At 45.5% G+C, this 23,497-nt stretch overlaps 1 protein-coding gene across 2 annotated transcripts in view; it reads left to right on the top strand.

Annotated features, from left to right (window-relative positions):
• The window catches only part of ADAM19 (ADAM metallopeptidase domain 19), a 72,969-nt gene that overhangs the window by 10,527 nt on the left and 38,945 nt on the right, over positions 1–23,497 (top strand). For both annotated transcript variants that reach the window (XM_087816946.1, XM_016209540.2), the window contains one exon: positions 20,223–20,301. In XM_087816946.1, the coding sequence (XP_087673072.1) occupies positions 20,223–20,301 (79 nt within the window). The remainder of the gene's footprint in view (positions 1–20,222; positions 20,302–23,497) is intronic.

Raw genomic sequence — 23,497 nt, 5'->3', positions numbered from 1 at the left:
AAAACATGTAGCAATAGCAGAGTATAGTAAGTAAAAGAATGAGAGTCTCCCCCCCCACTGAAGAATCCACTGAACAGTTTGGCGGGCATACGCTGGACCTTTGCTATGCGTGTGAGAACATGCACATAGGTACTCATACATACAGTCACACGGAAGCACACACACAGGCTGCTATTTTTGTTGGGAAAAGCGGAGCAGAAATAAGATTATACTGTACATATTATTCCACACTTGTTTTTTTAGACTCAACCATATGTCGTGAAGATGCACTGCTCTAATAGAAACCATATCACATTGTTTTATATTTATTCACACATATACACATAATTTGCAAGTGTTGGTGCATATCTTTTAGGAGAACCTTACTTGTGATTGTGGCCGTGTGATACGGCGGAGAGAGCACTGAGCTCCAAGACAGACATGTGGAATTGATCAAGACGCCATTTGGCCTTCCTGGGTCTCAACTTTCTTGTCTGTAAAATGGGGACTTTGTCCCAGTTGGGCTCTAAGAGCTTCTCCTGTTCCACCTATTTAAAGGATACTGTACAAGTGGAAAAATGGGCAAGAAGCATAGAATTTGCTCTCCAGCTGTGGAGACATCCCTGGATATAGAGGACAGAGGGATAAAGGCAAATAGCCTCCCGAACCATGGACCTCGAAGTTGAGGAGGAACTGCTAGTTCAGGACCCACCATTTAGGCAACATAAACACGAGACGGGAAATTACAGAGAAGAAATTATAGTGCTGTTTCCACAAGCCACAATTTTGAGGCATACGTCCATAATATTTTTTCTCCCAGTAGTTTTCCCCATGTTCTGAGGAACTGCCTCATCAACCTAGGGACCATATTAGACAAAAAAAACTTGTTTGCTGAAGTGAAATGGAACCTTCCTGAGCTGTAGGCATCTGGGGAGATGCACACCTCCAGGGAGTACGGGCCTTGTCTCTCTTCCCTTGGCTTTTCGTCACCTTTTCCCAAGAGAAGGCCACTCTGAACTGTTGAACCAGCTTGCGGGATGCTCGCTGGGCTGCATTACTAGAGGGCAGGATCACTACATTACAAGGTCACCTTCGAAAGCAAATGAACAGCTCAGCTAGTGGGCACTGTGCCCAGAGGACCTTAGGCCATATACTTCTCTTGGCTCGTCTCAAGCACTTTCTGGAACTCCCTTCTCTTCACTCTACTGCCCTTCCTTGAGTCCCAGTGGTGATAAGATTTCTTCAGTCTCACCCCATGTGCTTTAGCCCTGGCTAAAGACAGATCCTGTTTGCACAAGTCTAGCTAATAAGAACAGATATTTATTTTCTTCTGTGTGTATAGCTACCTCCAGGCCTCATGAGGAACAGTGATTGTCAAAGCAGAATTGGGGTGTTTGGAGGTTTGCTGCTTTTAGTCGTCGCCATGACTTCTGACTTTAATCTCCCTTCGTATCTCTGAGTCCCTCGGAGATTCCGTAGGGAAGGCTTTTGTTGGCTTGGCAATCAGGCTACAACCTGGAAAATTAAGTCATTTGTGATTTAGCTCATTAATATTCTCCCTTTTCCCAGAACTAGCAGGCAGGGAAGGAGTTTCTCAGCGCTAGACAGGATGGATTAGTTATCACCTCTTACTGCTACACTTCTCTTCCAAGGAGGCCTGGTAGAAATACGGAGCTGATCCCTAGCAAAACCTTGCATACCGCCCAGGCTTCGGAGCTCTCCCCCACCCTCACCCCCACCCCCACCCTCCCAGCCTCCTCTTGCATCAGGAGTATGCTTTAACATTAACATCTTATCTAGGACTAGGAAAAAAGACAATTTTCTTTGTGTCTCTTGTCAGGAGCTTCATTTGTTGTTGGCAAAATTCAGTGTCCTGGATCAAAGAGAAGCTTAAGAAAGGTTTAAGACAATATCCCGATGCTTTTGGGAAACCATGCTTCACTGAGTTGCATTTCAATGAGTCGCACACATATGGATTACATTTCACTTAAAATACACATGGCTTAAGAAATTAGAGGATATCATTCTTTAACCAAGTACTTGGCAGATCTCAAGTATTCAAAATGTTTTTCCAAACTCAGCACACAGCTGGGCTCCCCATTCCCTGCAGCTGAGATTATCTAGCCCAAGGAGACCGGTGCTGAGGAAACAGTTGGGTGGATGGGTGGGGACACCAGAATTTGATGAGAGCTGCCTGTGAGTGTTGGAAAATTTTTTCAAACTTTTTTTTTTTTTAAAGTATCAGCAACTGAGCTAACTGTGCTGCATTGACCTAGAGGCAGTGAATTCAAATTCCAAGTTCTGTGCTTGGTTGACACCTTGCCCGTGAGAGACCTTCTGGTCCTGTTTGAGATGCCATTTCCAATGGTAGCTTTGTAGACGAGGTTGTTTTCATTTCCAGTGTGCTCATGTTGTCCAGAACCAAATGGATTGCCAGCCGATCTAATGTGATCGTTGTACCAGCCAAATTCTCAACCCCACCCCTGCATGAGCAGGGTCCCCATTGTTTCTGAATCATTGGAGACATGATATCGCTGTCTCAGGGTCCATTGCATAAACCCAGTCTCAGTAATTAGGAGTGGTGATCGACAGGGGTGCGGCTACACCACTGCTGGAAACGAGGATCAAGGAGGCATACGTCCATAATGTTTCCATAGCTGAAGTAACTTAGCTATGCTGATTCTGAAGGCTGTGAGCACATGAACCCCAAGCGCCATAATCCATAGAGCAAAACAGGCTTGGGCTTTGGTGCCAGAGAGACCCAGGTTGAATTCCGGACACTGGCACTTCCTGCTTAGGTGGCCTTCAGCAAGTCACTTGCCCTCTGAGTGTTACATCTTCACCAGTGGTCACGATAAGACTCCTTAGTGAGCATTTACTGAGAGCCAGTCACTGTGCAAAGGCACTTCATACACTGTCTTATTTAATCTTGATGGCAGCCTTTTGAAGGAGATATTATTGTTACTCACATTTTATAAATGAGGAAACTTAAGTGTGAGGAATTCATGTAATTTACCCAGTGTCAGGCGGAGCCAAGAGTCCAACTCAGGTCTACTTGCCTCTTTGTAAATAGAAAATAGACATTAATACCTTAATTGCAGGGTGGGGTAGGCTGAAAAATGCCCCCCACCCACCCACCCACTGTCTGAAGATAGGCACATTCTAACCCTGGAGTGTGAAGCTAGGCTACCTTATATGGCAAAAAAGAGTCTGTGTCAGTGTGACTACATTAAGAACCTTGAGAAGGGGAGTTTGTCCTGGGTTGTCTGGGTGGCCTCTCCATGCAGTTGTGTTTGTAAGAGGGAGGCAGAGGGGATTGGCTCATAGTTGAGGAGGAGAAGGTAATGTTGACCTCGGAGGCACAGATTGGAGTGATAAAGCCACAAGCCAAGGAATGCAGGGAGCCACCAGAAGCTGGAAGAGGCAAGGAATGCAATCACGCCTGGGGAGATTTCAGCTCAGTAACACCGATTTCATTCTTCCGGTCTCCAGAACAGAGAGAATAGCTTTCTGTTCTTTTAAACCACCAAGAGTGGTAATTTGTTACACAGCAACCAAAGGAAGTGAGTACATGGGTGTGTGAGATTTAGAGATTGTGTATTATGACATATGCATAGTACAATGCTTGGCACATAACAAGCAGGTTTTCAATACGTGCTAATATTCGTTAATGCAAAATCAGGAACATATGTTTTCTGAAGTGTCTTGGTGATGTAAAGCATTGCATGTGGCCCCTGTGACTGTCTTCAAATATGAAAGTGACAGGAGAAAAACATACTGGCAAATAGCACTTGTGGTTATCATTTATCAGCGTTTCCTAAGTTCCAGCTCATGTACTCATGCTCAGTCTGCCTTCGAATTCTGGTAACAGTGCTGACAATCATGGTAACAGCTACAGTGTAGGAGAGGCTTCTATGGCGGGCTCTGTTCTGCAGTCTCGATGTTGTTCATCTCATTGAATCGTCACAACAGCTCTATGAAGCGTAGGTACCTGTATTAGACCTATTTGGCAGCTGGGGACCCTGATGCATGGAGCCCCGTGTCTTGCTCAGGGTCACCTGGGTGGGGAGCGCAGAGCCAGACTCTTAGCCACGGCCGTATATTGCCTCTCGGGTGCCCTGTCCTTGCTCAGTAAGCTCTTCTTCCATTAGCACTAGCATTACTTCTCCGCTATGCTGCCCTTCCTCTTTTCTTTCCTTCTTCCTTCCCTAGGTCCTGGTTAGAGTTTGGATTTTAGTGTCCTGGAGTGGTGTAATCCAGGCAGGCTGGCCCCAGAGCCTGGCTCCTTGTGCCCACTGGCAGTATACGCTTTGGCAAGTCACTTCACCTTTGCATGTCTGTTTCCTCATCACCATGATGGGCTAATCATAGTGGCCACTTCGTTGGATGTTGTGTGAATTTGACAAGGCAGTGCTCTTTAAAGGCCTTATGCCATGCCTGGTGCACAGTGAGAGCCCAATAAATAGTCTCTAATATTTGTATTTTGTGGGGTTGGAAAAACATTTAAGAATGAAGAGGGAATTCCCCTGAGTTGGTTTCCAAATCTAATTAAGAAAACTTGACCTTAAAACCCAATGCTCCTGGGAGGAAGCTCACTTCTGCTCTCCAGCCAATGCCCAGTTTGACCTCACTGTATCTCAGGAATACAGCATTGCAGGAGTCTCCGGTCGGCCAAACTGTATCTCCTTTCTGCGCCTGCGGAATCAGTGCCCAGCCCCTCCCTTGGCAAGTCCCTGAACTGTCCGATAAGGAGGTCAGGATTTGTTCACCGGTTCCGGCTCTCTCTCCTTCCAGGGACCCACAGCCAGGGCTGCGTGTGTAGCCAGGAAGGATGTCCACGGTTTTCTTTTGTCTCAAGCTTATTTCTCCTGGCGGCCCTTCAGCAGGAGCATGGGGTGAAATGAATGGGAGGAAGCTGTCAGCTGCCCTGTTGGCCTTGGATGGACCCTTGTAGAGCGCAGGGAAGCTGTGCACTTGGAGGAAGTCTGAAGTTGCGTCTTGAGTCTGACGATTGCTTTACTGTCAGGCTGTGTCCCTTAAGGTAGCGATAGCTGGCACCCAGTGAGTGAGCGCAGCCCTTCCATGAACATACTATTTTACATAAGGGTTTTTTAACCCTACATTTATTTACCCAAATAGGGTCATATGGTATCCTCAGTTTTATAACCTTTTTTAATTTTCCCACTAGGAAATATAGCATGGGCAATCCTAAATCATTAAAAATTTACATGAGAGCCTGGCTGGCTATAGCTCAGCAGTTGAGCATCGACCTAGGATCCAGGAGATCGCGGTTCGATTCCCGGTCAGGGCACATGCCCAGGTTGTGGGCTCGATCCCCAGGCAGGAGCGTGCAGGAGGCAGCCAGTCAATGACTCTCTCATCATTGAAGTTTCTCTCTCTCTCTCTCCCTTTCCCTTCCTCTCTCTGAAATCAATAAAGGTATATTTTTTTAAAAAATATTTACATGAGAACTTTTGGAAAATTTGAAAACTTTGATAATAAAATTCTAGAAAAGAATTACACAAATAATTGAGTTAAAAAATTAGGTTATACTTTATGTACTGTTCTATAACTTGATTTTTCATTATTTGTCTTTAATATCTTTTTATGTTGCACATTCATAGACATACTTTATTCTTTTTAATGGCAACATAGGATCCCATTGAATGGGTGGGCCAAAATTTATTAATTTCTCTTTCATGGACAGTTAGTTTTCCAACTTCTTGCTGTTACAAAAAATGCTGCACCAGTAGGTTATACATAATCTCTAAGCACACTTGCAAGTATTTCTGTAGGAGTGATACCTAGATGTAGAGTTGCAAGGTCAAATAACATATATATTCAAAATGTTTTAATGTTGACAGATTATACCTCCCACTCCATAGATTCCTCCCCAAAAGCTGTATTATTTCGTATACAGATCAATTCTCAGCCTTTTAACTAAGATCAAGTTTACATACGGTGGCAAGTAAGAGTATATTGTCGATACATTTCCAGGTAAATTTATTGGATCATTAAAAAAAATTTTAATCCTCTCTTTAGGATATGTTCTTTATTGATTTTAGAGAGAGAGGAAGGGAGAGAAACAGAGAGAAAATAAATGTGAGAGAGAAACATTGATCGGTTCCTCCCATGTGTGCCCTGACTGAGGATCGAACCTGAAACCTGGCCAGAGCTGTTGTGGAGTTTGGGCAGATTCTTTAAACTCAAGCTCTCCTGCCTTTTTTTCCCAACAGCTTTATTGAGATATAACTTAGGTACCATATAGGTCACCCATTTAAAGTATTCAATTCAGTATTTTTTAGTATATTTACAGAGTTGTGCAACCCTACCATATTCTGATTTTTGAACATTTTCGTCACTCCAAAAAGAAGCTATCAGCAGTGTTATGGGTTGAATGTGTTCCCCCCAAATTCATATGTCAAAGTCCTAACCACTAGTGCCTCAGAGTGACCTTATTTGGAAATAGAGTTATTGTGGATATAATTAGTTAAGATGAGCTCATGCTGGAGAAAAGTGGCCCCTAATTCAGTATGATTGATGTTCTTATAAAAAAAAAAGGGGGGGGGGAATTTAGAGATAGACATGCTCATAGGGAGAACTCCATGTGGACATTAGAGTTATACTGCCACAAGCCAAGGAACAACCAGAAGCTAGGAGAGGGGCCCAGAACAGATCCTTCCCTAGTGCCTTCAGAGACAGCGTGGCCCTGCCAACACCTGGATCTTAGACTTCTAGCCTCCAGAACTGTGAGAGAATAAATTTGTTTTTTAAACCACTCAGTTTGTGGTACTTTGTTACAGCAGCCCCAGCAAACTCATAGAAGCAGTCACGCCCCACCCCGTCCAACTCTGGGCAACCACTAATCTGCTTTCTGTCGCTATGAATTTGCCTATTCTGGATATTTCATATAGAAAAGGGATTATACAATATGTGGTCTTTTGCGACTGGCGTCTTTCGCTCCGAGTAATGTTTGTGAGTTTTGTCCTTGCTGAATAATGTGAATCAGTATTTCAGTCCTTTCTGTTGACGTTCCATTGTATGGATTCACCACATTTTGTTTATCCATTGATGACTCTCCTGCCTTTTTAGCCACAGCTAACTTGTGTCCACCCGACAAGGCTGATTTCAGCAAGTATTGATTGAGCACCTTGTAGGGAGTGGGAGCAAACACTGTCCTTGCCCTCTGGCTGTTTACTCTCCGAGAGAGAAAGCATGGACAGCCAAATGCAAGGCAGATTACAGTTTTACACAATGGAGTTGCAAAGGCACTGCCAACGAGGCAGGAGGGAAGAGAGGATTTCTGACGGGGGGATAGAGAGACCTTCCCTAAGGAGGGTTGCTTGGAGCTCTGTCTTGCAGGAGTAAGGGGGGGAGTCTTTGGATGAGGGAGGGAGGGAAGAGAAGTGAGTAGAGGGATAAAAAGGAATTCAGACTGAGAAATTAATATGTAAATATTTGGTCTGGATCAAGGGGAATCAAAACTGTAGTGCTAATAATCTCTTAGGAATTCAGTATTCCAACCAGCCAAAGCATTTTAATCCTGAAGAGTGGTATGTGGGGAGTGGGGAGAGGGCTTCTTTTTCTCCCACAGCTGGGCACCTAAGGATTTGAGTGGCTTAGAAAGCTCAGTTTTTTTTTACTTTCCTGTTTTTGACTTTGAGTTGGGCTCTCTCTTGCCTGAGGTAAAACCACCATGTGGTCAGGGTAGGTGGGGTACTTCTAGAAAAGAGGCTTGGGGTGCACTTTAAAGCTCGACTGTATTTTCTACATCCTGAGTGAGAAGAAACTCTTCCCCCACCCCTCCCCACTGATGGGAAGTTTGGGCTGAGCCCAGTGGGCTGAAGGGTACCAGGTGGGTGGAGCTGTGGACTGCTAGGGACAGAGCACAAGGCAGACATGGCCTCTTCACAGCTTGGGGAGGCAGGGAGGCTCCAGAGAAACAGGGTGTGGGGGTGAGGGTGGGTGGATGTATGGATATAGATTTGGGTTTGGGAGATGCACTGGAGGTCTTACCTTCCAGATCTCTGTTTTCTCCCAAGCTTCAAGGATGTGCCTCAGTTCTTCATCCAGACCCCCTGGAAGTTGGAGGATGTTTCTACTCTCCGACCTTTGTGCTTGGGTGATGGAGCATGACTATCCTGGGGGAATATTTATGGGGGAAGGAGGCTGATACTTAGGCCTGGGCTGATACTCTGGACTAGGTTTTGTCCTGACAATGAAACAACATTTACATTCCCCCAGGAAATATTTTGATTTGAAGAAAGTAAGCCTGCTCATCCTCTGCTTAGAGCTCAGTGACATACACAGACCTTTGGCTGACACCTCAAACACTAAATGAATGGATAGGCTTTTGGGCACCGTGGAGCAGGTCTTGCTCAAACTCAACTCTGGGTGGTTATTGGGTCAGAGAATCCCTGCCTGTACTGATGAGAGTCTCTGTTGTATTGGGCTCGAGCTCTCGACCACTCTGTGGGAATTCTTAACTTCCCATCTTTCTTTTCTTCCCTTCCTTCATTCGACAAATATTGTGAGTGCCAACCACGTTGCAGGGGCTAGGCTAGGTCCTGGGTTTTCCTGGGAGAGCAAAGGCAAGCAAAACACAGTCTCTGCCATCCTGGGGCTTAGAGACACATGGAGGAGACAGAGAACTAAACCGTTACCGAACAGTGTGGATGTGCTGCGATGGGGGAAGTGGAAGCACGGGGAAGGGGAACCTACCCTGGGTTGGGGGTCAGCCAAGATTTCTAGGAGGAAGTGAAGTAAGAAAAGAGTAGGGCTGTGGTAAAGGGGGGTGGCTTAGACAAGGGGAGGTGGGTTCCAAGCAGTAGGAACAAAGGCCCAAAGGCAAGAGTAACATTTGAAGATAAAAAGAAGTTCTTTACTGTTAGAGCAGAGAGCGAGAGGGGGGGAAGGAAATGGTGAGAGAAGAGGTTGGTATGGCGGGTAGGAGTGAGTCCTTGAAGGGCCCTGTAGGCTCCTTAAAGGGTTTGGGCATTTATCTTGAAAGCGATGAGAAGCTGATGAATATATTAAAAGCCAGATAGTGACAGCACCCCAAATGCATTTGAGCAGGACTACTTCCACTGAAGTGTAGGGAATGGATTGGAAGGGGCAAGACCAGCAATGGTAATAAGATCCATTTAAAAGCTTTATTATAAACTGAGTGAGAAATTATCGTGATCTAATTTAGGGAAGAGGTAGCTGACATGGAGAGAAGGGGATGGATTCAAAGACACGTGTATGGTGGAGTCACGGAGACTGGAGATGGGTTGAATATGGGCCAAGAGAGAGAGGATGGATTCAAGAACCAATCTGAGGTTCCTGCTTCATTAAGTACTAGGACAGTGGTGCCAATCCCTGAGTTCATCCTTACCTTGGGGTGGGACCTTGGACAAGCCACTTCTTGCCTCAGATCTTTAGGTTCTTCATTAGGTGAAGGTAGTAATCCCTAGTTGCCAGTTTTGCAGGATCGTGGTGGGGAGCCAGGGATGAAATTTATGTGAAAAGTAGCCTCCTGTATTCTTTCCATGATCCCCAAAGGATGGTCTGTTGTCATCCTGGCTGTCTTTGCAATTTGTGCTCTGACATAGTCTTTCCTTCTTATCTACAATTCTAAGCCCTTGATATTCTAGGAATGGTTAGACCTCTGCCCATTCTAGCAGCTGAGACCTCACTGGGGACCTCTCTGAGGGCTCTCAAACCAGCTCTTGTTGAAAACAATGATATCATTGAATGGGTGGACTGGGCCAGGCTTTCCTCAGCCAGTTTGAGGAGAAATGGGGTCTTTATGGCTTCTGTACTCATGGCTCTTTTCCAGTCCCGTCCATGGCTCCCATGGGCCCCACTGCCCCCTTTTCCTCCTTCCCTTTCCCCTGAGGTTATGGGTTTGCAGAAACTGGCAGCCTCCACATTTCCTTCTCTTGCATCAGTCTCCCTGGAGAGGGGTCCAGATGGGCCAAGGGCTATAATGGCTGCATTATATTAGGCATGGTTTCTTTTTCCAAACACCCCCTTTCTGAGGAAAGGAAGGGCAAGTCAGGGAAAGGGAGGGAAAGGGATTCCTTTGGAGGGAGACTGGAGTGCTAGGGAAAGAGGTGATTCTAAGTGTTGGCAAAGATGTCAGGCTTCTAGTATTCTAGAAGTTCTTCATCTCTTGACTTTTTTATTTTATTTTATTTTATTTTATTTTATTTTATTTTATTTTATTTTATTTTATTTTATTTATTTTTCAATTACAGTTTACATCCATATTATTTTTTATTAGCTTCAAATGTACAGCATAGTGGTTAGATAACCATATACTTTACAAAATGCTCACCTTGATATTTTCAGTACCCACCTGGCACCACACATAATTATTACAATTTTATTGACTGTGTTCCCTAGGCTGCACTTGACATCCTCGTGACTGGTTTGTAACTACCAGTTTGTGCTTCTCCATCCCTTCGCCTTTCTCACTCGGTCCCCCAACCCCCTCCCTATCCAGCACCGTCAGTCTTCTCTCTGTGATCTCTTGACTTCTTGATGCTAGATTTGTGGTTTGAATAAGAAGGCAAAGATTAAACTGGCTGTCAGCTGTGTAGCGATAGGAATGTGGCTGTGGAAAGGAGATCAGCAATGTCGAGGAGCATCCTGAGTTCCAATCTGCTTGCTGTCTTTCTTCTCCACCCTACAGGCACGCGTGCAGGCACATGCAAGCATGCACCCCTGCTCCGTACCTGTCGACGTGTAGGCAGCTTGTTCGGGGAATTTGGAAGTTGGTTGCAGCACTGGTTTGCGGCAATTCCAAGAAGGGAGGAAAGAAGATGAGCCACGAAACAGTGACTTGGCCTCTGAGAACCAGATAGTGAGATCTACCTTCTGTGTGGGCTGTTAGTGTTTGCAGAGGACTTTCACAGATGACCTTGTAGAGGAGGAAACAAATAATTTCCCCTCTGCCTGTCTAAGTTTCTCGGCTGATCAGCAAGACAGATTAGCAAAAGAAACAAATATAAGTTAAGTGTCTACATGGGAGATGCTCAGCAAAAAATGAGTAACTTGCTTAGAATTCAGGCTTCTATAGCATCTTCAGCAAAGAACAATACAACAGAGGAAAGAGCTGTTAGGCCTTTAAAGGCGGTAAGCTGTGGGTAAATATGGTAAATAAATGGTTGATTAAGGCTAGTTAGTCAGGTGGTTGTGCAAATTCCTCTGGTGCTTTCTCCAAGCTGATAGGGTCTTAGGTTGTCTCTGGTGATTAACTTCTGTCCTTGGTAGAGAGGGGAGGAGGGAGACCTTTGAAAATTTATGTCCTGCTTTTAGGCAAATAAGGGGAGGGCAAGGTGCTTTTCTTGTAGTACCTGCTTCTTCTCAATTGCCTTCAGCTCAAAATGATCCTCTGCTAAAGTAGTATATTTGGGGAGGCATATTCTGCCTCCCTTCAGCCTCCTCTGATCTTCATGACGGGAGGTACTGGTGCCGATGGAAGGCAGAAAACTGTGCTTGCCCCACACCATGCTTGGCACACAGTTAGCCTCAGTAAGTACCAGTGGGATGAGTGAGCGGGCTTGCTATGCAAAGCCTGGGCTCAGAAGAGATACTGTGGCTTGGCCGAAGACCCAGAGCAAATATGGGATAAATTCAAGCCAGGAGGAACTTGGTCTTCCCGATGCCAAGTTCCCTGCAGTTTGTACAGTATTATGCTGCTTAATAAGTAATTATTGATGAGATTGCATGCATATCCTTCCTCTCTGCCCTCTGGGAGTGTCTGGATGGCCCAACTCTTGGATTACCACTGACATTTAGCTTACTTTAGTTTATTTAGACTGATGGGTTTAGAAGCAAAATCCAACTGTGTGATGTTGAATATGTTGTTTTTGCTCATTTCCAGGTTCATCATCTGTAAAAGTGAAATGGGGTCAGCACTGGACAGAGAGGGTGGCATATGACTACTGTTGCAGTAGACTCTGTAATTTCTGCACTAACACCCTTCCCCCCAAAAAAGCCTTCATGGAAATGACATGGGTCAATACATAGAATGAGAGAAAAGATGAAGGACGAGGCTTGGAAAGGACAGGGTCTAGGAATTCGTAGACAGTCTCCTCAGGTGCCACCACTGGGGTGACTCAGCTCCAGCTATTTTTACCAGGTGTCATTCATCTTTAAATTCAACTAAATGAGACCTGATTGTCCTGGTGTGTCATGACTGACTCTGGGTGCTCCCAATCAGCATTTCTCTAAATGCAAATCAGGGCACTGTTATCCCAAGAAGGTGGCAGGGATGCTGGAGGCCAGGACAAGATATTCATGATGAATTAGGGGAGTTTTCCAAGTTCTAACCTTCTTGACTTGTGCTTCAGTTGTGGTTTATGTTTTAGGATGCAAAGAAACATTAGGCAAGATTTATCAGAGTTACTGGGATATTTAATCAGAGCCTAAAAGGGGCCAGGTACCCACTTGTAGGGCAAGTTGGATTGTGGTCTTCACCCACCTGCTTTTTGTTTGTTTGTTTTCATGGGATGGTCCACCTAGTCCCTTCTTTCTAAGCATATTCTCAAAGGTCCTGTGATCTTAGAGGTTCATGTTCTTCACTTACTCTGTGTCTCATCTGCAAAGTTTATTTCTATAGTATGGCCAGTTACCTCTTACATTGGCCCTTCCTTTCAGGTTAATCTGATAAACAAACATTGTGCTTATTTATCAAAAACTGGTTACCGGGAGGCTACTGTCAAGCAATATTTCACTTTTTTAACTTTCTCAGAAATGGTAAAAAAAAAAAGTACCCCATTTCCCTTAACCGTTCTTATCCATTTCCAATAAATATCCATAACAGGCTATTCAGGACACTAAAACAAAACTGTAAACTCTACTTGGGTGAGCCATTCTCAGGGCCCCGCAGGGCCATTGCCACTTAAGCTCCCAGGTCCCCAGAAGTCGACCCTATTTGCGCCTAGAGAGTGCTCATCTTTGTGGAGGAGCCGAGAGGGAGGCCTGAACAGGATTAAATAAAGACCCTGCTGACCAAAGGAGTAAACAGCGCTTATCCAAACATCCTTTGGTATTTAACATAAAAGCAAAACATGGGATCGGGAGCTGGTCAGAAGGGTACCAGGTCTTGTGGGGATTGGGAGATGTAAGAGGAAGTGGTTGCTGAAAAGGAGTGTTGATTTAATGCATTGTTGGGAAACTTCCTTAATAAAAGTTTAAAACACACACACACACATGCCAAGAAGCTTTGGCTTTTGACCAGGCTTGCGGGTGGTGCCATCTTTCCTCCCAGTGATTCTGCTGGAGCTGGTCATTGAACAGCGATGATGGTTGCTCCAGGGAGTCCTTGAGTCCTTGGGGAAGGAGGAGACCCCTGCTCTTTAATAAATATCCATAATGGGCTATTCAGGACACTAAAACAAAACTGTAAACTCTACTTGGGTGAGCCATTCCCAGGGCCCCGCAGGGCCATTGCCAGTTAAGCATTGGGAGCAACCTTTCAAGTTCCCCCTTCCATGGCCTTTCTGTTCCCTCAGAAAGTAACGTTTCTGCCTGTGGGCCCCTGGATGTTTCAGTCCCTCATTTGGCTTCAGGGCTGTGCCTTGGCATGTTTGTTTATTTCTTTCCTTGGGAGTCAGAGATGGAATGAGCATTGGTTGGGAAATCTTGATTCTGTAACAGCTCCAGCCATCTCTTCTCCCCTTTTCTTTCCTCTTCTTCAAAAACAAAAGAAAACCAAACAGTACTGAATTTGTTACATGGCTGTCCCGAATGTGGGCAGGCATCGTCCATTCTGTTAGACTAGCGCTCTGCTTTCCTCGGACCCTTCCCAGTGCCCGCCCGCCCTGGGCATCACCATTTCCGCTCCATAGGGAAACGGGCCGAGTAACTTGGGACTTGCATACTATCACCTAGCTCGTTAAAAAATATTAATATTAAAATTTCCAAGCATACCCGAGAGCAGAGAAACTAGATTATGAGCTCTCAAAAACTCATTATCTCTACTTAACAATTAGTAAGATTTCACAGCTCGTTCTGGAGAAGTGATACCAGTAATATTTGTAAAACACAAATACTTCACACTGTTCAAGGAGTTCCTTTACATTTGCTCATTTTATTTAAACAAATATTCTTAATGAGGCAGTCTTCTGACACTTTACAGCAACCCTATGAAGTAGATTCTCTCATGTCCTGTATTTTACAGATGAGGAAACTGAGGCACAAACTCACAGAACTAATAAACATCAGAGCTAGTATATGAATGTGTTTCCTCACTCGATTGTCTCCTCAATGCTGTGAGATAGTAATTATTCCTCTGTTCACTTGCAGTCTAGCAAATGAGGGGTTCACGTGAAACACTTCTCACAAATGCACTTGTCAGTTTTATGCACTGATGAGTAGGGGAACTAGCAAGATGATAAAACTGGTTTAAAAACTGGAAAAATGGAATGTTGAGATAGATTGCTAAATTAGATACACAACTCGTTAATTAATATCCTAGGGGCAGTAGAGCCCTACATAACCTTTGGAATTATCTCTTGCACTGGATGGAAATATTTGCATCTCTATTGTGTCTTGTTGGGTTTTTACAAATTACATTCTAGTCATTCTAGTGTTAAAAAGAGCCTATGATGCAAGTGCCCTTGTTGTGACATTGAAAGGGATGGACCTCAGACATCTCTTGACTCATTTCCAGGACTTGAAAGAAAGGTCATCTAAAGGGTAGTGTGGCTGGTACTCAAACCAAGGCTTTCTGAGCTCTAGACTTTTCTCCTATCTTGTACTGGTATAATTTTTAGGTTTTTGGGAGGCTAGAAATGGGGAAAAGAATTTAAAATGTTAAAATTTATCCAACAGAGCAAGAGAATTCTCAGAGCCTGGAAAAGTATCACCTGGAAAAACTATTAAAAATACAGATTTCTGAGTCTTTCTCTAGAGAATATAATTCTCGGTGGGTCTGGGATGGAGCCTGGGATTTTATATTTTTTTCACAGCGTTTCCGGGCTAAGTCCCACAATGATGGCATTAAGAGTATGAGCGAGAATTGAAAGAGGCTTATATCATCACCCACACAGGCAGGCCAGGTGGAGATCCTCCAGGGAAAGTAAGAGGGACCAGCCAGGCTGCACCTCCCAAGCATCACCAGTGTCTAAGCGCAGGGATGCTCTTGGAAGAGCTGCGGGAAGGAGCTGTCAGTCAAAATAGCCCCTGGGATGAGCGGAGTAATGTTTGGTCTGCTGAGCATGTCTGCATAGGTTGTTTTTCAAGGTAGTTCGGAAATCATTAGCACTTTGTCTTCGCTGGTTTGCTTATCTGCAGCAGCAGGAAGGAGAGTTGATCTCAGAGATATTTTGCAACTTTGCTTGAAGTTCAAGCATAGAGAGGCATTTCAGGTTTGTCTGGCAGTAAATAGTCCTGAAGGGATGGCGCTGGGTTTGAAGCCTCCGAGCCTTAGGAAATGTGGGTCAGGGCAGTGTGCCTTTGGGTTCTGGCTACACGTACAAGCAGGTTCCAGGCTGCCATGGGCAATTCACTCGTCCTTCCCTGGAGAGCAACCTTATGTTTTATGCCTGGTATTTGGGGGCTTATTTTCCCAGGTGGATTCAGAAGATGCAGGTTTTGCTCAAGGACTTTGGGGTCTGGGCAGCCTGGGTTTCATCCAGGTGGACACTCCAGTGCTGGCTGCTGCTAGCATTGGGATGGGGTGTGGACACAGCCTGCCTGTGGGCTGGTTTGCCTGGAGGGACCAGTAGGGGCTCTTACAGAGGGCAGGATGGTACACAGAAACTGCTTTTCCAACAAAGCGGAGAAAGAAGGGGGCGGGGTGGGAAATCTTAGATAGCCCTTCTCTCTTCCTGGACACACATCACTCACAACTCGTTTCCTGAAAACCCTAATACACTCCAGTGCTGAGAGACGGCTTCCTGCCGATCTGCTGAGCCAGCTCCTTGTCAGGGAGGAGATGGGAACAAGATGTGGTCAGAGAAGAGGCGAGTGGGCTGAGCTGGGCTGCTCGGTGGCCCTGTGGCCCCTCTGTGAGGGGACAGCAGTATCCTTCGTCCTGAGAACAGTGCCAGGGCACCACGTGGGCACAGATGGGCCTAGCCTGGGGCAGTGGGGGGCATTCGAGAGCAGTATCTCGTCTGTCAGTAAAATTGTACAGATGGTGGTGATGAAACCTGACCCTTCCTTTTGCTTCAAGAAGAAAGGACCTTCCTGGCCAACATCTGCAACCCCATTTGGGGAAAGGGTTGTTATTTTTTTAAAAAATAAAAAAAAACTAGCCCTGAAGTTCTCACATGTCCAACTCCTTCTTCCTGCCCCGTCCTTTGCTTATACCTCTTGCTCCTCTCTGTACTTAGGCACATCGAAGAGCCGAGTCTCTTTTGTGTGACAGCAGATATGTCCTCAAGGCCACTAGCATCACCATCAAATTGTGTTTTGACTACTGGTTCCTGGCAGTGCCTTAGTTTTCTGCTTCCACCTTCTTTTTTTTTTGTTTTTGTTTTTTATTTGTTTGTTTTAAATGTATCTTTATTGATTTCAGAGAGAGGAAAGGAGGGGGAGAGAGAGAGATAGAAACATCAAGGATGAGAGAGAGTCATCATCGATCGGCTGCCTCCTATATGCCCCTGCTGGGGATTGAGCCTGCAACCCGGGCTTGTGCCCTGACCTGGAATTGAACTTCGATCTCCTGGATCCTCCGTTGATGCTCAACTGCTGACCATGCCCGGCCAGGCTCTGCTTCACCTTCTAAGAGAGACAGAGCAGAGAACTGCTTGAAAAGTATGGTCAGGACCATGAGACCTGGGTTTGAAACCTGGCTCTGAGACTGTGACCAGAGAGTCTGGACAATTACACATCCCAGTTCCCAGTACCCTCAGTAACAAGATGAGGAGGGGGGTTAGTACTTAGGTGTGTTGTGAAGGTGAAATAATTGAACACTTAATTACATGCGAACTACTTTGATGGCAACTTTTCTAGGTTTCCCAAGCTCAGAAGGATCCAGAATGTGGCGGAGGTAGGAAGGTGATGGGGATAGTGAGACTTGAGACTCTTTTGACATTTCTGAAGATAACCTTCCTTAGAAGTATGTTGAAATCTTATGGTCTAGGGTGGTGATTCTTATCAGAATGACTGTGCTATCACAATAGATGGTTAGACCCCAACCCCAGAGTTTCTTTATGCTTCAGTATATCCAGGGTGAAGGCCGACAAGTTGCAGTTTTAACTAGTTCCTAGGCAGTGCTGATGCTGCTGGTCCCAAAAGGGCAGTTAGGTAGAAGCAGAAGATTCAGAACACAGAATGAGGGCCAGTGGGCACCAGTTATAGAGAAGTAGTTTTTGGTTCAATGTAAGAACTTTCTTTGACTACTAGATTCGGTCAAATATTGAGTGGGTGGTCTTAGGAGCTCCCCATCGCAGGATATGTCCAGGGCTGAATGGCCCCCTGGCAGATTCCTACACAAGGTAGAAAGTTCATTCATTTATTCATTAATCCACTTATCCACCAAATAAACATGTACTGCCTGCCTGGTAGGAGCTCAGAGCAGGAGAGAAGTCTTGAACAAGGCATCCATGTGCCCTCCTCTTAAGAAGCCATAGTCTAGTGAGTTTGGCTATGATTCCTAATGTCCCTTTCAGTGCTGAGGCTCTGAGAGTCCTGAGAGCGGCTGAGGACTGGCAAGAGTGTGGTCATCTGTGAGGTTCACTCTGGATGGCTTTCTTTGGAGCATCTTAATGTCACCCTCTGAATAATTTCTCCCTCTAAGACTGAGACGAGGCCGAGAATGTATTTGTCAAGAGTACATTTTCTGTGGGAAAATTTACATCCCATTGGCACCCAGATGGGCCATTAAACTCTGAACCCCTGCCTGGCTGTCCATTGTGCAGTTTGTGAGACCAGACCCAGGAAATTGGCTGCAGGAATGAGCTAATTGCTTTTCCCGAGGGAAATAGGTAAATTCCATCAGTTTTGCTGGGTTCTTCCATCGTACTTCCTGTTGGAAGCAATAATGATCATCTCTCACCTTTACTGAGCTCCACGCTGTACCTACTTGGTGTTAAGCTCTTTTCATGCATTTTGTCGTTTTCTGACAGTCCTATCAAGTAAGGTTATTTATCTTTGTTTTTGAAGAAGAGAAAACAGACATTCAGAGGGACAAAGTAACTTGCTCATGGCCATGGAGGCAGTAAATGTCAGAACTGGCATTGAAACCTCAGGCTCTCAGACTCCAGACCATGTTCTCAGCTCCTAGAATGCTGAGCAAGTCACTCGTTTACTTATTCCTTCGTTTATTCATTCCTTCATTCAGTAATTAGTTAAGCCATCCTTTCATTGAGTAAATGTTCAACACTGACGTGTACTGGTGAGCAGAGCAGCTTGGCCTCTGTCCTCATGGGGCCCGCAGTTTATCTCCGTCACACAAGTGGGTGACTCCTCCCTAGATACTTGGCTGCTTAGATGCGCAGGAGAGAGAAAGGGCTGGGAGACGGAGCTCAGCAGGACAGCTGCTGACCCAGAGTGTCCGTGTCATGAGAGCTTCTCCGCACAAGCTGGGCTTCGGGCTTTGCATTATTTTTACATTTCCCTGTTGACTTTCTTTTCTTCTTGTCCAGGACTGGACGTTGAAGGGCTTGATGTGATACAAGAGATCATTCTTGTGGCATTTGCCTTCTGACTGCACTCTCGGGATAGAGGGGAATCTTGAGAGGCAGGAGTCCCAGAACTTAGAGCTGGAAGTGACTCTAGAGACTCTTCAGTGACCCCGTCTTTCTGGGAAATGTCACCTCTTCCAGAATCGGAGTGGTCCCGGCAGATTCCTTTGGCCTTCTGTGCTGGCCTCAGCCTGTATTTTCTTCATCTGAAAAAGAGTTTCAAATTAGGTTTTCAGTTTTCAAAACGAACGCCTGATCATTATTTTTAAAAATCAACCAATTTTCAGAGATATGTAACTGACATTGTGAACATCTGCAGTCCCCTGAGATAACCGCCATTAACAGTGGGCATTTGCTTCCGAGTTGATTTCTTTTTTCTTTTTTTTAATATATCTTTATTGATTTCAGAGAGAGGAAGGGAGAGGGAGAGAGAGAGATAGAAACATCAATGATGAGAGAGTCATTGATCGGCTGCAGCCTGCAACCCGGGCATGTGCCCTGACCGGGAATCGAACCCTGATCTCCTGGATCCTAGGTCGAGGCTCAACCGCTGAGCCACGCCCTGCTGGGCCCGAGTTGATTTCAATGCATGCCCTAAGCTGTACTATGATTATTTTTCATTTAAAGGAATTTTTAAAATGCGTACTTTCTTAAAATTAATTTTTGATCTAACTCAATTTTAAACATTCTTTCCAGTTAGCACATATAGATTCACTTAATTCTTTTTTTGTTAAACTCCAGTTTCTCTTCCATTAGAAGTCCTTTTGCCTGCCCCCTGACCTTGACTTTCTATAGGCGCACTCTGCTTTCACTGTAGCTGAGCTAGCTGGAGCATTCATTTCGCTCCTTTATTTATTTATTTATTTGTTTGTTTATTTATTTACTTTTAGAGAAATTCTAGGAACCTTGTTTGGTGTTGCCTTTCCTTTGGCAAGGGATTCTTAACCTCTCCCTGTAGCAAGAGAGAAGCCAATGTGTAATTTCAGAAAATAAAATAATTTACTGGAAGGGTGACACACAGCAGTACCAGGTCTCAGGAAGTCCGAACCCCTCGTTCTCAGAAAGGACAGGCCAAGGCAGCTTCAGGATCCGTGCAGCAGGAGCAAAGGAACAGGAGAATTGCTCCTGTCTGTCCAGCTCTTGCGGCATTGTTCCATTGGCTTCACTTGGCTCATGGCCACCCTTGGCCAGGGCCAGGGAGGACACCTTGATTGACAGTCTCACCAAACCATGCGGCAGGGGAGAGGTATTCCCTTAAAGGAAAATTACTGTGTTAGTACTACAAGGTGGTGGATGCAGTGGCAGAAAAATCAATCCAGGTCAATTTTGAATGTGTGTGTGTTCCCAGGACCCAGAAAAAGTTCAAGTCCACAGCTTTCGTTCTGTTCACTCCATCTGGTTGTCTGAGCTAAATGATGATCCCCACTAATACAAAATTCATAACAAACCCCCTCCTGGTTTTCTTTTGGTTTCTTAGGCCCTTATGGCCGCCTGGTTTCTTCTGTACAGAGCTGCATGGGGCGGTTCTGCCCACTTCAGTTACAGTGACCAGCCATAGTTCCCAGGAGGGTAGAGTCTGGCACCTCGGGAGACAATGTCTGTTCTTATTCTTTGCAGGCACCTTTTTGCTCCAACCTACACAGAAACCCATTATACTCCGAGTGGCAACCCTCAAACCACCACGCTGAAATCCGAGGTAAGTTCAGGTCAGCAAGAGCTGCCAAGCTGTGGCCCTCCCTGGCCCCACCCCTGGGAAGTGAGGAGATGGTGGGACTGGATGGAGATGGTGCCTCCTCCAAAGGGATTGTTTCTCCTGACTGAAGACAAAGGAGCCAGCAGGAGAGGCCAAGTGCGAATTTGTTGTTTCCTAAGTGCACCCTCTCTCCTTTGCTGGCTAAAATGGCAAACCAAAACTATTTTAGGATAATTGCACCTGACTAAAATTGGTATAAGTCACTGTGAAGCATACCTTTTCTTTGCTTTATGTTAATTACTCATATTAACAGAAGTTTAAGCAAAAAGAGTGCTTTTACCAGTAATCCTGTTATCTCACCCAAGCAGATGTCTAACTGATCCTTCTTTGTTTGGAGCTGTAAGGTTTTGTCGTTGGTCTTTTTAATATGTCTTTAGGTTGTGAAGACTTTATTATTTTGCTGCTATCTCCATATTGGATATTTCCCCCCTCAGAGTAGTTTTTGAGTACGGATGTTTGCACAAACATTTGTCACTTAAAAAATGGTCTTTCAGATGGATACATTTTAGTTGGCTTCACCACACCCCACTGCTGGACACTGAAGGTTGTGAGTCATACACATTTCATGCTTCACTAGCTGTTCCTACCACTGGGGACCTGTTAGAATCATTGGCTCAGAGCAGTGGTTCTCAACCAGGACTGATTTTGTTTTAAATCATTCATTTACTTAAACTAACATGAAGCAAAGAAAATATGCTTCACAGTGATTTATACCCATTTTAATCCAACGCACTTACCCTAAAATATTCTATTTGTTTGTTTGACTGTTTTAACCAGCAAAGGAGGGGACACTCAGCAATGCCTGGAGACAGTTTTGATTGTCATGAATGAGAGGTGGATGGCACCTAGAGGGTAGAGGCCAGGGATGGCTGCTAACCTACAATGCACAGGACAATCCCCACACAGAGAATTTATTCAGCCCCAAATGTCACTAGTGCCAAGTTGAGAAAATGGATTGCAGTGACCCTTCTCAGACCCTGGGCTGATGAGATGGGCTGAAGGAGAAGGGAAGATGGACTCTGGCAGGAGCCTTTTGGGGCAGGACATAGTGGACGTTAGTGGCATGTAGATATGGGAGGTATGCCGTGAAGACTGCAGGGCAGGCCACTATCAGTCATTACCAACTCAGATTACTTGGTCAGATCACCCTTAAAGGGCAAAAGGGACACATGACATGTGGCAGCAGGTAGCAGGCAAGTCAGCTGTGTCTTTTCATCCCTGGGGAGGCCATCCCACTGTGGTGTGTCCACACATGCTCTTCAATGCCCCTTGGTCAAAACTTCTTCCTTCCTTGAGATTCCTGTTCTCTGCCTCTGGGGAGGTGGGGAGGGACAGGCGTGCCCTCGTCTGAATTGCGCCCTGCACTGGTATACCAGCAGCTCAGGAATGAGCCTCAGTGCACAGATTTACAGTGAGCTCATGCTTCCTGCTATGAAAGCCCCCTCAGGCCGAGCAGCTGAGAAGGAATGCAATGACTTCATGACTGTTCAGTTACTTGTTCCCTGTGCTCTCAGAATTAGGCAGAGATTGCCCCTCATTCCCAGAATGCCCCTCCTTCCTAGAAGGTCTCGTTGACCCAAGTATGGCACAAGTCATTGTTTCCTTACATCCCCTCCTACTGGACAGCAAAGCCCCCCCCAGCCCCATGGGGCTCCCAGTTGGCTTTCTTATTTGGGAGCTGAAGACTCTAGAATAAACCATTTAGCTGCATTTGACCCAACTGTTGAGGACCACGCTCTACTACCAAACTTGGCCTGGGGCAGCGGGGAGTTCTGGGAACCTTATCAAACTCATCTGGGCTGTAGGCTACAGCCCTAATCTGGGTCAGATCACTGGGGGAATGGGTCTGTGAATGTGTTCCAGTCGAAAGAGTTACAGTTTGGGCTCTGAAGCCAGGGTTTGAGTGTTGGCTTTAGCTATTTGACCCTAAATAACCCTTTTGACTACACGAGTGTTGAGTTTCTTCTTCTGAAAACTGGATATGCTAAGATCTGACTCTCAGGGCTATGGAAGGGTAAGATGAATCACTGATTTGATGGGAACTTATAAACATCTCTTCCAACACCACATTTTACAGATGAGGAAATTGAGAGAAGAGAAAAAGTAGCATGCTGAAGTTCAGATAACCAGGCAATGGCAAGCTCAGAGACTAGATGTCAAGCCTCTCTTGGTGCTAGAAGAGAGTAGTTTTGACAAATTAACTGGTATGTACTTTGCCGAGTCTGCTTTTCCTGGGAGAGGCAGAGCATGGAGCCTGAAGTCAGCCTGCTGGGGTTTGAATCTCCACTCTGCTGTGTGGCCTGTGAATGACAAAACCTCTCCAACCTTTAGTTTCCCTTTGTTTGAAAGTGGGAATAATATCTACCTCATAAGGCTTTGGTCAGAATTTTTTTTTAAATCTCTGTGAGTTGCTTATCCAGTAGTAGAAGCTGGGTGGAGGTTGGTGCTTAACTAACACCGAACGGCAGGTATTGTTATTATACTTGCAATGATGTGTGTGAAAGCCCTTTGGAAATTTAAGGCATGTTACAAAAGTTGGTTGGGATGCTGTTTCAGAGAGCACCCAGGCAGAGAGCACTGTCAGCATCAGTGCAAAGGTAGGAAGACGCATAAGGACTCTTCACTCCCATCCCTGGATCTGAATTCTCTTTATTTGTAGAGATACCAGGGTTTTCGAAACTGACCCATGTATCTGAACTTCTTGACTCTCCGTCATTCCAATATCTGTGAGCCCCACTTACCCCGTACAAGCCCAGCCCCCTCTTCCACCCACCAGTGATCCTGGGTGCTAGAGTTCATGGCCTTGCTGCTGAGTTCTAGGGGTCAGGTTTAGAACTTGAACACTTGACGATGTGCCTCCAGGTCCCAGAGCCCAGGGGTAGGTGGAAAAGCCGTGGGACAGGCCGGCATTTGAAAACAGGTGGAATCCTGGCAGGAAGGAGGGTCGTACCCACCTCCCTTCCTTCACAGGCGCTGCGGGATAGTCCTGGTACAGTGGCTTTCCTTTGTGCCCCACTGAAGGTCAGGATCTGACTTCTTTCAAGATCAGGAGAGTATGATGCAAAAAGGGGGCTTGTTCCTGTCCCTCCTCCTGACTGCCTGAGCGTAGAGGGGCCACCCTGCCGGCAACAGATTATGG

The sequence above is a fragment of the Miniopterus natalensis genome, chromosome 4 (genome assembly GCF_054644295.1).
Source record: "Miniopterus natalensis isolate mMinNat1 chromosome 4, mMinNat1.hap1, whole genome shotgun sequence".
Classification (NCBI taxonomy): domain Eukaryota; kingdom Metazoa; phylum Chordata; class Mammalia; order Chiroptera; family Miniopteridae; genus Miniopterus; species Miniopterus natalensis.
The sequence above is the reverse complement of the archived record's forward strand: the minus strand, read 5'-3'. Positions and strand labels throughout refer to the sequence as shown.